This window comes from Mobula hypostoma, chromosome 6 (assembly GCF_963921235.1).
Source record: "Mobula hypostoma chromosome 6, sMobHyp1.1, whole genome shotgun sequence".
NCBI lineage: Eukaryota > Metazoa > Chordata > Chondrichthyes > Myliobatiformes > Myliobatidae > Mobula > Mobula hypostoma.
The window spans coordinates 18,864,669-18,877,775 of NC_086102.1; the positions used below are offsets into that span (position 1 = coordinate 18,864,669).

General features: G+C 37.8%; 1 protein-coding gene across 2 annotated transcripts in view; it reads left to right on the plus strand.

Moving 5' to 3' along the window:
* LOC134347846 (MORC family CW-type zinc finger protein 3-like) overlaps positions 1-9,950 on the plus strand; it is a 109,625-nt gene extending 99,675 nt beyond the window's left edge. Inside the window, exon 17 of one of the 2 annotated variants that reach the window (XM_063050337.1) lies at positions 2,332-9,950. In XM_063050337.1, coding sequence (XP_062906407.1) covers positions 2,332-2,473 — 142 coding nt within the window. In that variant the 3' untranslated portion in view covers positions 2,474-9,950. The remainder of the gene's footprint in view (positions 1-2,331) is intronic. The other variant, XM_063050336.1, reaches the window with a different exon arrangement.
* Positions 9,951-13,107: the final 3,157 nt, after the last annotated feature.

The following is a 13,107-nucleotide window of genomic DNA, read 5'->3' on the forward strand; positions in this document are numbered from 1 at the left end:
TTTTCCTTCCTCATGATGACATCTATTTTGTGAAGTGCACCAGTCCCTCCTGCAGCAAAGCACCCCCACAACATGATGCTGCCACCCCCATGCTTCACGGTTGGGATGGTGTTCTTTGGCTTGCAAGCCTTACCCTTTTTCCTCTAAACATAACGATGGTCATTATGGCCAAACATTTCAATTTTTGTTTCATCAGACTAAAGGACATTTCTTCAAAAGTAAGATCTTTGTCCCCATGTGCACTTGCAAAGAGTAGTTTGGCTTTTTTATGGCAGTTTTGGAGCAGTGGCTTCTTCCTTGGTGAGCAGCTTTTCAGGTTATGTCGATATAGGACTCGTTTTACTGTGGATATAGATACTTGTCTACCTGTTTCCTCCAGCGTCTTCACAAGGTCCTCTGCTGTTGTTCTGGGATTGATTTGCACTTTTCGCGCCAAAGTACATTCATCTCTAGGAGACAGAATGCGTCTCCTTCCTGAATGGTATGACGGCTGCGTGGTCCCATGGTGTTTGTACTTGCGTACTATTGTTTGTACAGATGAACGTGGTACCTTCAGGCATTTGGAAATTGCTCCCAAGGATGAACCAGACTTGTGGAGGTCCACAATTTTTTTTTCTGAGGTCTTGGCCAATTTCTTTTGATTTTGTTTGTAAACTTCTGACCCACTGGAATTGTGATATAGTCAATTAAAAGTGAAATAATCTGTCTGTAAACAATTGTTGAAAAAATTACTCGTGTTATGCACAAAGTAGATGTCCTCAACGTCTTGCCAAAACTATAGTTTGCCAATATGAAATCTGTGGAGTGGTTAAACAATGAGTTTTAATGACTTCAACTTAAGTGTATGTAAACTTCCGACTTCCACTGTATGGGATACCCAGTCAATATGTAGAAAGTTAAAATCCCTTTCTATCCCAACTTTGTGTTTTTTGCAACAATCTGCAGTCTCTCTGCAAATTTGCTCCTCTCAATCTAGTGGACTCTTGGGTGGTCTATAATATAATCACATAAATCTGATCATTCCTTTTTTATTCCTCAGTTCTACCTAAATAGCCTCACTAGTTAAGGTCTCCAGTCTGTCCGGTCTGAGCACTACCATGACATTTTCCCTGACTAATAATGCCACCCCTCCTGCTTTATCACTTCCAAAACTGTGGAGCTCTGGAACATTCAACTGCCAGCCCTTTTCCTCCTGCAACCGAGTTTATCTATTGGTTACAATTTCACAACTCCACATGCTGTTTGTGTCCTATGCTCATCTGCCTTTCCTACAAAACTCCTTGCATTGAAATATATGCAGCTTAGAACATTGGTCCCACCATGTCAACCTTTCGTTTCCTGACTTTGTATGTAGGTTGAAGAACATCTTTCCCCCACAACAACTCCACTAGATGCTTTGACACTCTGGTTCCCATCCCCCTGCAACTCAAGTTTAAATCCTCCTGTGTATCACTAGCAAACATTCCTGTAAGGATATTATGGGAATGTGAGGAAAGTAAAATGAGTGTCAGTATAGCTTGGGGGATAGTGTATATTAGATGGGCCAAAAGGCTTGTTCTTGTGATGCATGGCCCTGAAGTGCTATTATTTTCTATCTGCTGTGTAAGTTGTTAGTCTCAATGTAAAATAGTTTGCCTACTCTGTTGCTTACTATATGCTGGTCACTCTAAACCTTTTTTGAGGTTCAAATAGAGATGCAAACAGGGTTCTCCCTTCGGCAAGACATTTTAACTATTTTAAAGGAAGATTTCTACCTGAGATGTCTCAATAATAAAATAATACTGGAGACATTTTAGGAGTTTTCAGAAATAGTTTATGTTTGGAGGTTAAGGTACAAAAGTAAAAAAAAAGTTTTCTCGAGTACTGCTGATGAATTAAAAAATCACCTTGCAGAGGCTTTGAGATTGACTGAGTAACACATTATGAAGTGCTTAATGTTTGCTGGGCTGCAGCTTCAGTCTATTAAGCATTATATTGAGCTCCTCAGTTAAATATTTTTGTATTTTTGAATTTTTATAGTCGTCTCCAAATATCTGAACTCAATATCTCTAGCATATAATGCCATCATAATCACCAGGGCATTTGTTGGTTTGGTACCATTAGAACAAAGTTTAAACAATTACATTAATGTAATAATGCTATTATGTGACATTAGAATAATTAAATATTTAATCTGGAAAAACTAAAGAATTTTAAGATAGCATCTTGTCAATAGGAGCATCCCTTCATCAGTAGCCTCTCCAAAACCATGTTGCAGCAGTCTTCTGTCATTGCTCCATGCTGAATTATGTTGCAATTAATATAGATCTTTTCTTTTTATCCTTCTTTCAGTATAAAACTCAGGTCTCTAAGGATTGGTGTTGCACAGCTTCTGGTTGATATCGTACCTGATCTGGATTTAGAGCAAATAAATTATGAAAGTACTGTTGTTGATGAGATTCTGGACCAGGTACTTACAGCCAGTACATCATGAAGATCATCTCCTGCTTTGCAATTTGGATGTACTTTGAAGATATCCAGTGGTATATGTAACAAAACCAATAAACTTAATAACCCAGTCTACAGTTAAGCAGACAATGCACTTCTATAATTTCTCTTCTGTTTCCTATTAGATCTAAGATGTTTGTTTATTCATTTTCTAACTTGGTAAACAGTGGATAGCCCATTGGAGCAGTTTGAAGCATGCTTGAAAATTGAACTGATTTAATTGGAGTAAACAGTTCAAACTAGTTTTAGAACTTTCATGAAGGGAGCAGGAAACTGCAGAAATCTGAATTAATAGCAGATACACGGAATTAATGCTTCAATGATAGATCTTTGATCTTGAAACAATAATTGCGCTACCAGTCTGGCCGAGTATTTCTAGCATTTTCTATTTTTATTGCAACTGTGTTTATGATATTAGTACAATACAAAACAATGTTGGATCAAAAAATTGTAGAGAGTGAGGTGGTGGTATTTTCCTGTTTAAGAGTTTCATTCCTGCAATTGTAAATTTAATGCGCTATATTTTGCTCAGCATTCCCTCTAATTTTACTTACAGCAGCTCATACCAACCATTGCTCAGAGCAGGAAATTTTTACACGGACTGAAAACTGTGTGGCACTTTAGTAAAACATTATATAAAAGAAAATTCCAGCTGCATGGCAACAAAGACTATGTGTGCCGGAGTATTTCAGTTACTGCGCAGCCGCAAGCTTACAGGGAACAGTGATTTTATTCAATGTTTTTCCTTGCTTTCTCAGAGTAATTTTTCTGTAAATGGACAGTGTTTAGAGGGTGAGTGAACTTAGAGGGAACAGTGATGTTGCTCAATGTTTTTCCTTGGTATCTAAGCAATTTTGCTGTAAATGAACATTGCATAATATTTTGTGGATTTTACAGTACGGAAACAGGCCGCTAAGCCATTGGAAAAACAATTGTAATCGACTGCTTGTTAAGCCCCATCACCCCTTCTGGGGAAAAGGCCACGAGCAGCAGCTTGTTGGAATCCTCTGTTCTGGCCAGTCTTTCAAATTGTTCCCAAACGTAGCCCAACTTCTTGGTGTCGAAAATCCTTCCTTTCCCAGGAATGAGGTCTTTGGAGCTTCTGTTGGCGTTTCTGTAGTTCTGAGTTTTTATGGGATGGGGTTGCTAGCTCCATGCCAAACCTTCACCCTTTCTCAGCCAGACTTGGGACTGTCCATGGTGGAGTTAATTGCCTGGTTCTTACAATGTAAATGAATATGCATTGCTCAGTCACTCTCAGGTTTCATTAATTCAAATTATTTTTGTAGTAGTGAAAACTCAGTTCATGCACAGAATGCAGAACACCACTTAATTTCCTTTCTGGGCTTGAAATCAGTGAGTCCATGAAGAACAATGATTATACTTAAAGTATATAACCTATATTGCAGATTTTAAAAATAAATATTCTAGATTATTTGATGGAATGGGTGTGTCAGGTGAGGTAATGCAACTTTTTCTTCCTCAGCCCCTAATATTTTTGACATTTCCTGCAATATTTTTAATTTTCTGTAGCTTGTAAATAATGTATTTTTAATTTATTGCTGTATTAGTTCAAGTTCAAGCCTAATAGTCATTCAACCATACATGAATACAGCCAAACAAACCAGCATTACACTGGGGGCAAGGTGCAAAACACAATACCAACAGTCATATGCAGCACAAGGCACATACAGCACATATAAGATAGCAAGCATGTATAAGATAACAGTAAAATAGTCACACAAAAAAAATAGTCCAAGTTCCTAAGTCCATGAATGTTGTAGCAGTCTGCAGTCGAGCATAAGACAGCTAGTCTACTGCCAAGAGAACACTGGGGGACACTGCTAACTCCAGCATGGACGCTGTACCACACCGCCTCTGGCACTCCAGTGGAGTGCCCAGCTCTGATGACTCCCACTAGGCGGCTGCAAACAGGCGACACTGGGGCTTGAGGCCTAGTTCTTGCTACAACCGAGGCCATGCACTGCCCCATCATTCACCAATAAACCTATGAATTGGACTTGTAGAATTCCACTTGCAGCATTATTGAGCATTTATGAATGTTGTTCCACAAAGTTTACTTAAAGCTTTTTTTTTTACAGTATATAGGAATCTTACACGATAAACAGGGAGATTGTTTATAAAATTGGGGTGATAATTACATGCTGTTTTTTTGCTTTTATTATTCTTAAAATCTCTTTAAACTTGCTGGGAGTTCCATGGTTAATCTTGCCTATCTGGCTGTTCAACAAGTCAAGCCTGTGGTAACTGCAGATTATGTATTTGTGAATGGTATTTCATCTGATCACTCCTCATCTGTGTCACATGTACCATTTCTTCAGCTTGGCTTTTTCAGTATTGACATTAGTATCAGAGGTTTTAAATGCATAAAGCTATGTAGCACTACAACACTGAAACAAGCCCATCTAGTGTGTCAAACTGTTCTACATAGTCCCATCGACCTGCACCTAGACTATAGCCCTCCATAAATTCAGGCCATTCCTTATTTGATTTGTACTGCAGGCCAATCACTGTCTGAAATCACATTTCCAATTTACAATTTAACAAACTCAGTTGAAGTTGGACAGAAGGAAATTGCATGTGTCATGCATTATATTGCACGTACTTTTCATACAAATAAATTATGCCAGCATATAAAAGGCAAAGAATTTATCATGCATAAATTCATTATAATTTTTTTTACTTAATTCCTGGTTCAGGTTCAGATAAAGAGTACTTTGTGCTGCCTCCATACCTACATTAGTGTAATGCTTTACAGTGCCAGCAATCTAGATTCAATTTCCACTGCCGTCTATAAGGAGATTTTTGTGTATTCCCCATGGGTTTCCTCCGGGTGCACCAGTTTCCTCCCACATTCCAAACACATACAGGTTTCTGGTTAGTAAGCTGTGGGCACGCTTTGTTGGTGAGTGGCAACACTTGAACTGTGCTTGTTGTTCACATAAACAACATTCACTGAATGTTTCAATGTACATGTGTCAAAGCTATTCTTTCTTTACAGTATGTTATTACACAATAGATTTCAAACTAATCCATAGCAGTTTTACGCACCATTCAACTTTATAAATAGTTATTTTTTGATTTTCAGCCAGTGTTTAATGGAAAAGGGAAGTTTGAACTTTACCATTTTTTTGAATACACAATCTATTTGTCATAAAGTTACACAGTGAGAATCTCCATTTGAAAATATCCATTATGTTATTTAACTTTCGAGGAGTATATTGCCTGACATTTTGACATTAATGTGCTCTCCTTTGGCAGAGATAGACTTCTGTGTTGTAACTTTTTCTCTCAGGTGACCATTACATAACTCTAGGCCTTATTTAAGCAAGTCTGCTCTCCAGGCAAATTGATCTCAGACTGCTGTTTATGAGCCGCCCAGCAAGCTGTAATGAGTGATTCATCCTGGAAATGAGTTCCCTGTGGAGTACTGTGTCTTCACACTAATTGCTTGTTTGGAGTCTTTATTCAACCTCTGACATACCCTTATCATAACACCAAGCATGGTTCCTTTTTAATATAATATTAGAATGATTGCTCCATTTGTACTAGACTAGATTTTCTCTAAAGGACTAGGTTTTGAATTCCAACCTTAAGTACTTTAAAAAATTTACTAAGAGCGGTTGTCGTATTTTTTTTATTGAGATTGGAATGTTGCCAGGACTTTTATTGCTTTTATTGCTCATCCCTTGTTGCCCTCAGAAAATACCACACTGATCGACTGCAATCCAAGTGGTAAACATATCCCAATATCACTGTTGGGAGGGATTTTTAGGATTTTGCTCCTGCAGCAATGAAGGAACAACTATCCATTTCTGAGACAGAATGGTATGTACCTTTTAGAGAGAAACTTAGAGATGATGTTTGTCTCCCTATATCTGCTACCATCATCCTTCTATTTGGAGATCTTGAATTAGTGCGGCCAAAATAACCTTGGCAAGTTATGTACACATCTTTTGCTTTGAAGAAATAGCTGCTGTTCGTTTTTTCCCAAGAAAATACGTGATTACTATTACCAATCATGCCTACTTTAGCTGCATTGTTTTATTAAGCAATTTTACACAGATATTATAAATGTTCTGTTTCATGAATTAGTGAAATCCATTAGCCTATATCCTTATTATCTATTGATTCAAGTATTGCTCACAGGCACTGATTTACATTGTTGCTAATAGATTAGAGGTTGAATGCAGTCTGATTTCAGTTGAGTATGTCCATCTTACTGACTTGTGCAACTGTACCACTTTTCTGCAATTCAGCCTCTGCCTTTAAAATTTTTAATTTTTACACTATTTTGTTACTATATAATACAGTTAAGGAATACCTCGACACAAACGCTTGTGTCTTGGGAAAAGGGCTGTAGAGTGGAATGTGAGCCATGTAGTCATAATGTAAAATAACAATTTTATTCCTCTTGAATTTGAGAGCAAAACGATACTCTGATTCAGATCTATAATTTTGATTTGTACTTTGAAAGTGCAAATATATATTGTTCCCCTTTATAACTGAAATGGGAGTCTTAGCACAGAGATTTGGGAATACACTGTAGGAGTATGTAGAACCATATAGTGCATTTGCACTTGTACACTACCTGAAATTCTTTATGCTTTTACAACTCTGTGCAGTCCTCTACCTCTGGTTGCTTTGTCAAATCAGTCTGTATATCTGAACTTGAACTTGTTCGAGATTCCCAAGATTATGCCAACAGACATAATGGAATTAAGTTTTACAAATTTTCTTACAAATCCCAAAATCTGTCTTCCTATTATCACTGAGAAAGTGATACATAATTATATGCAGTTAACTGTGCTGGTCTTGGCTTTATTTATGTTGACCTGTCTTGACACCATTCAGTTATACTGCCAAATGATCCCTTGTATTGTTATGCTGAATGATGCTTCTTACTGAATAAACTACAGCTCTTCACTTCCTCATGCTTCTATGATTCCCATGTTCTGTACTGGATTCAAGGTAGCATAAATGTTCTTTTTGTTTTTGTCCTTTTATTCTTATCTATCACATGTAAACAGAAAGCTTTGTGGACTACTTCAGCCTCCCCTCTCGCCTACATAGATAAAGTTCAGTTTGGTTTACTTATGCCCTTTTGATTATTACAAAATTAATTTACTGTCACTTGGAAATATTGATGGTTCACATTTAGCCAATCAGAATTAGCAACGTGATGTTTATGTACTTTGATATTAAACTTATTGTGAACTTTAAAGAAGCAGAAATTGGATTGGCAATCCACCTTTGACCATTCCTTCCCCCAGTTAGATCTATGGAGAGTAGCTAACGATTTTAATTCCAATTTCTAAATTTAGGTTACTATCTGAGAATTTGCAAGAGCCACAGGTTGTAATGGAGTTTGTATAGCTCAGATCAAAAATAGTCTTTTGCTTAAGGAAAGGATCTAGTGCTTTCCCGGTGTATATGACAAATAAACTCTTCTCAGGTTTCCAGCCGAGTACAGGCATTGATTTTTTTAAACCAACGTTACAATGACAAACTCTGCCATCTTCATCGGGGATCCCTGATGAAGATGGCGGAGTTTATCATTGAAATGTTGGTTTAAAAAAATCAATACCTGTACCCGGCTGGAAGCCCAAGAGGAGTTTATTAGGTTTTTGTTTGGAACAATAATGGACTGGAGTTTAATGCGTGGACTTGGAAAGGAAAGAGGTGTTTTTAACAAAATGAGTGGTCTAAAAGTCGGTGTTGTGGGAATGACTGAGCAACAGTACAAATCTACAGCGCAACTGGCATTGTGAAGGTGTGTTTTCTAAATTGATAATGTAGTACATGTGCACATCCCAACCTGAGTGCAGTTTAAGTTCCTGTTTCTCATTTTGTGGCTTATGTCAACCTTGTTTTCTCCAAATAATTAATGTAAAAACACACACTCCCTTGTTAGCTACCTATTAGTAGTAATCAACTTTTAGCTAATTCTGCTTTAAAAGTATTCAAAGACCCTTCTCCAACCATCATTTGAAGAAGAGTTCTAAAGGTGCTGAACCTTCTGAGAGGAAAATAAAATGTCAACATTTGAAGTAAAAACAAATCAGAAGAGCAACCAGAGAATATTTCTCAATTTCAGACTCTGTGAATTAATGTACAAACATTAAGAAAGCAGAAGTAATAATCAGACTTTTTAATACTGCACACTTTTTTCTTTTGATTTTACAGCTAAAGCCAATGCCTTCAATCTGAAATGCTAGATCACTTCCACATTTATATGGATACTGCATGTACTGCTGAATGTGATCACAATTTTGTTATTTCAATTTCCAGCATTTGTAGTTTTTAAGTGTTTAATCCAATTATGATTTCAGTATTGATCAATTTTTAACGTAGTGGAATCTACAGAACTCCATGTTGCAAGCTTCCCCTTGGCACTTTCGCTGAGTTCAGTATCCAAGTTCAAAGCAAAATGGCTATTTTTTGTATATTTTGAAATTGGTATACTTAGTCCCCTTTGACTATCTAATAGCTAAATTGCTTCAATTTTTGTAATCTGTTAGTGAATAAATATGTGCAAGTTGGGTTGGCCGTTGAAAAATTGACCTCAATTTAGATCAAATCAATGCAATGAATCGAATTAGATACAGTGACCTAGTTTAGTTTTCATGAATCTGATCCAAATTAGTTTTTAGAGTTCATTTTCCAGGTAGGATTTAAAGCTGCATTTGTTGAATGCTGAAGAAAATATATGTACTTTGTTGTAATTCCTAGAACAGCTTTAGAGTCTTCCAAAAATGAATATCATTATTTAATTAAGTAAATATTTTAAAAGTCTAATATTGAAGACTAGTTCTGCCTTCCTTCCCTAATCTGAAAGTGAAGTGTTGTATTTATAACGTTGGAAGCAAACACAGCAGCTTTGTTTCATGCTTTGAAAATTGTGGGTGAAGAATATTAAGTGGTATTTCAGAGGTTCTCAGGTATTTTGACAAATTGATGGCAGTCACTGTAATTAAACAAACATGCCATTTTTCAAAATCTAATTTTATTGCATTTTAGGTTGAAAATTTGAAATGGCCTTTCATGAGGTAACTGAATGTATTTTTACCTGTGTTATTGTATCTGTCTAAAGTGATTTCTCTAATTGTTGAGAAAAAAATCAGTAGAAATTCTTGATAAAATACTGCAGGCTGGCATGAACTGTATTATCAATATAAATGTTAACACCTAAATCGTTAGTTAATATTTTGTTCATTATGCAAAGATGCATTGAGTTAAATTTATGGAAAATGTTCTAAACTTCAGGCAATTTTGAGAACATTATGCTCTATGTAAATGTATTGGTATACCATTTTGTAAATGAAATTAAATTGAAAATGATATAAACATTTTATACTTTGTATTGCTGAATAAATTTCCACTTTGACATTGGTGGTAGTCTAATTATTCAATCATCTCAAGTTTAGGCCCAAACTGGTTGAAAAACTGTTTTGCACCTTGTTTAATATTTACCTGTTATTTGGGATCATATTTTGATTAGCCATGAAGTTTGGGTTAGCCTTATTATTTTGGGGTAACTCAAATCACTGCATTTCTGCATATGATAAATTCAACATTAATTTGGTCTGTCCCCATAACAGACATTCCCTTTGTTCTTGCCACCCTCCAAATTTTAGAGTATTGTGTGCAGTCCTGATCTCCCATCTACAGGAAAGATACCACTAAGATTGAAAGAGTACAGAGCAAATTTACAAGGATGCTGCCAGGATTTGACGACTTAAGGAGAATGGTTGAATAGATCAGGATTTATTTTCCCTGGAGCATAGGAGAATGAGGGGAGATTTGATAAGAGGTATACAAATTTAGGGGTAAAGATGAGGAAAATGCAAGCAAGCTTTTTCCACTGTTGGGTGACACTAAAACTAGAGGTCATAGATTAAAGGTGAAAGGTGAAATATTTAAGGGAACCTAAGGGAGAACTTTCTCACTTAGAGGGTGGTGAGAATGTGGAACGAGCTGCCAGTGGAAGTGGTGGATGTGGGTTGGACTTCAACACTTAAGAAAAGTTTGAATAGGTATATGGATATGAGAGGTGTGGAAGGCCGTGGTCCAGGTACAGTCAAAGGGACTAAGCAGAATAGTTTGGCATAGACTAGATGGACCAAAAGCCCAGTTTCTGTGCTGCAATACTATGACTCCTCATCTCTGCAATTTAAAGATTCTCACATTTTCAGTTTTAATGAAGAGTCAATGACTTGAAAAGGCCACTCTGTATTGCTACCTCTGGAGATTGCTGACCTGTGGAATACTTCCAGCCTCTTATTTTCTTCTCATCATCTGCCAGTGGAAGCTGCTGCCTTCTCCCTGTGATTGTACAGCTTGATCAAGGCAAGAGATCTCTCTTGGATTTTGAGTGCATCTGTAGTCTTTGGTTATTCTTCTTATGCAACCAAAGATGTGGAGAGACAGCAGCTAGCTTTACATCCAATAGGAAGTGATGAGAGCCCTTTAGTCCTGATGAAGGGTCTTAGTCTGTTTATTCCTCTCCATAGATGCTGCCTGACCTGCTGAGAGCTTCCGGAATTTTCTGTGCATTGTTTGGGATCAGGGTGATCTAATCGGCCATGGGGGCAAATTCTGCTATTCCACAGTAATGGCTGCAGTCAGATTCCTGAGCTTCATATCTCACCACATAGATTATTTGCCTTTGTATGTGGCCTCCTCACATCAAGCTGTGGATGGGGTGGCACATAGTGTAGCAGTTAGCGTAACACTATTATAGTGGCAGTTGCAGGATTGGTGTTCAGTTCTCACCACTATCTGTAATTATAGTGTTTGAACATTCTCCCTGTGACCGTGAGGGTTTTCTCCGGGTGCTCCAGTTTCTTTCTATATCCTCAAGACCCAAATCTAAGTTCTGGGCATGCTATGTTGGTGCCAGTGACACTTACCTGAGTCAAGAACACGACAGCACAGTAACAGGCCCCTTGGCCAATCTAGTCAGTGCTAAACTATTAATCTCTTGGTTTCACCCACCTGCACACAGACCATAGCCATCCATTCCCTTCCCATCCATGTAATTATCCAAATTTCTCAATGTTGAAAACAACCCCACATCAACCACTTGCTCATTCCACTATCCTCTGATTGAAGCAATTCCCCCTCAGGTACCCCTTAAACATGTCACTTTTCACCTTAACCCAAAACCTTTTGTTATAGTCTCACCTAACCGTAATGGAAAAGCCTATTTGCATTTACCCTGTCTGTACCCTTCTATCAAATCTCCTCTCAATTTTCCATATTCTAGAGAATAAAGTCCTAACCAATTTAAACTTTCCCTATAAACACAGGTCCTCAAGTCCTGGCAACATGCTTGCAAATTTTTTCTGCACTCCTTCAATCTTATTGACATCTGTCCTGTAGGTAGGTGACCAGAAATTGGACAATCCACGGCAGGGAGTGCATTAAGAGAGGTATCTTTTAATCGGGACAGTAATTAAGCTTTTAAAAGCAGAGTTCTGTGGCAATCTACAACAAAGAACTTTGACCAGCGACCATTTGACATTTGGGATTGATTAGCAACAGCAAATTAAGGGAGGGCAGGAGCATGCACAGTGGCCATCATCTGAGTGGACGGAGTCATAGAGTGGACATCTCGAGGCTGCAGTCAGGGAAAGCAAAAGAAAAGCTCTAGGTTTTTTTTTCCCTTCCTTTCTTTATATCTGCTCATATGGGAGAGTCTTAAGACCAGAGGACACAGTCTCAGAATAGAGGGGCATCCTTTTAGAACAGAGACAAGGTGGAATTTCTTTAGCCAGAGAGTGGTGACTCTATGGAATACTTTGCCACAAGCAGCTATGGAGGCCAAGTCTTTATGTATATTTAAGGTAGAGGTTGATAAGATTTTTGATTGGTCAGGGCATGAAGGGATAAGGGGAGAAGGCAGCGAGGAAAATTGGATCAGCCATGATGAAATGGTGGAGCAGATCTGATGGGCCAAATGGCCTAATTCTGCTGTATTTTGCAGTCTTATGGTCTAAAACTGAATACAATACTCCAAATTTGGCCTCACCAATGTCTTATACAATTTAAACATCACAACTCCTGTACTCAGTACTTTGGTTTAAGAAGGCCCGTGTGTCAATAGTTTTCTTTATAATCCTACCTACCTGTGATAGCACTTTCAAGGAACTATAGATCTGTATTCCCAGATCCCTCTGCTTTACCGCACTCAGTACAGTACTGCTCACCGTGCAAGTCCTACCTTGGTTTATCCTCACAAATTGCAACAACTCACTACTCTGCATTAAATTCTATCTGCCAGTTTTCATCTCATGTTTCCAGCTGATCCAGATCCCTCTGCAAGCTTTGATTGTCATTTCGGCTGTCCACTACAATCCCAGTCTTAGTATCGTTTGCAAATTTGCTCTTCCCATTAACCAAATTTTCATCCAGATCATTGATATAGAAGCCAAACCACAATGGACCTAGCACTGATCCCTGCGGCATGCTACTAGTCACAGGCCTCCAGTCAGAGAGGCAACGATCCACTACCACTCTCTGGTTTCTCCCTCAAAGCCAATGTTTAATCTGATTTACTATTTAATCTTGAATGCCAAGTGACCGAATATTCTTAAC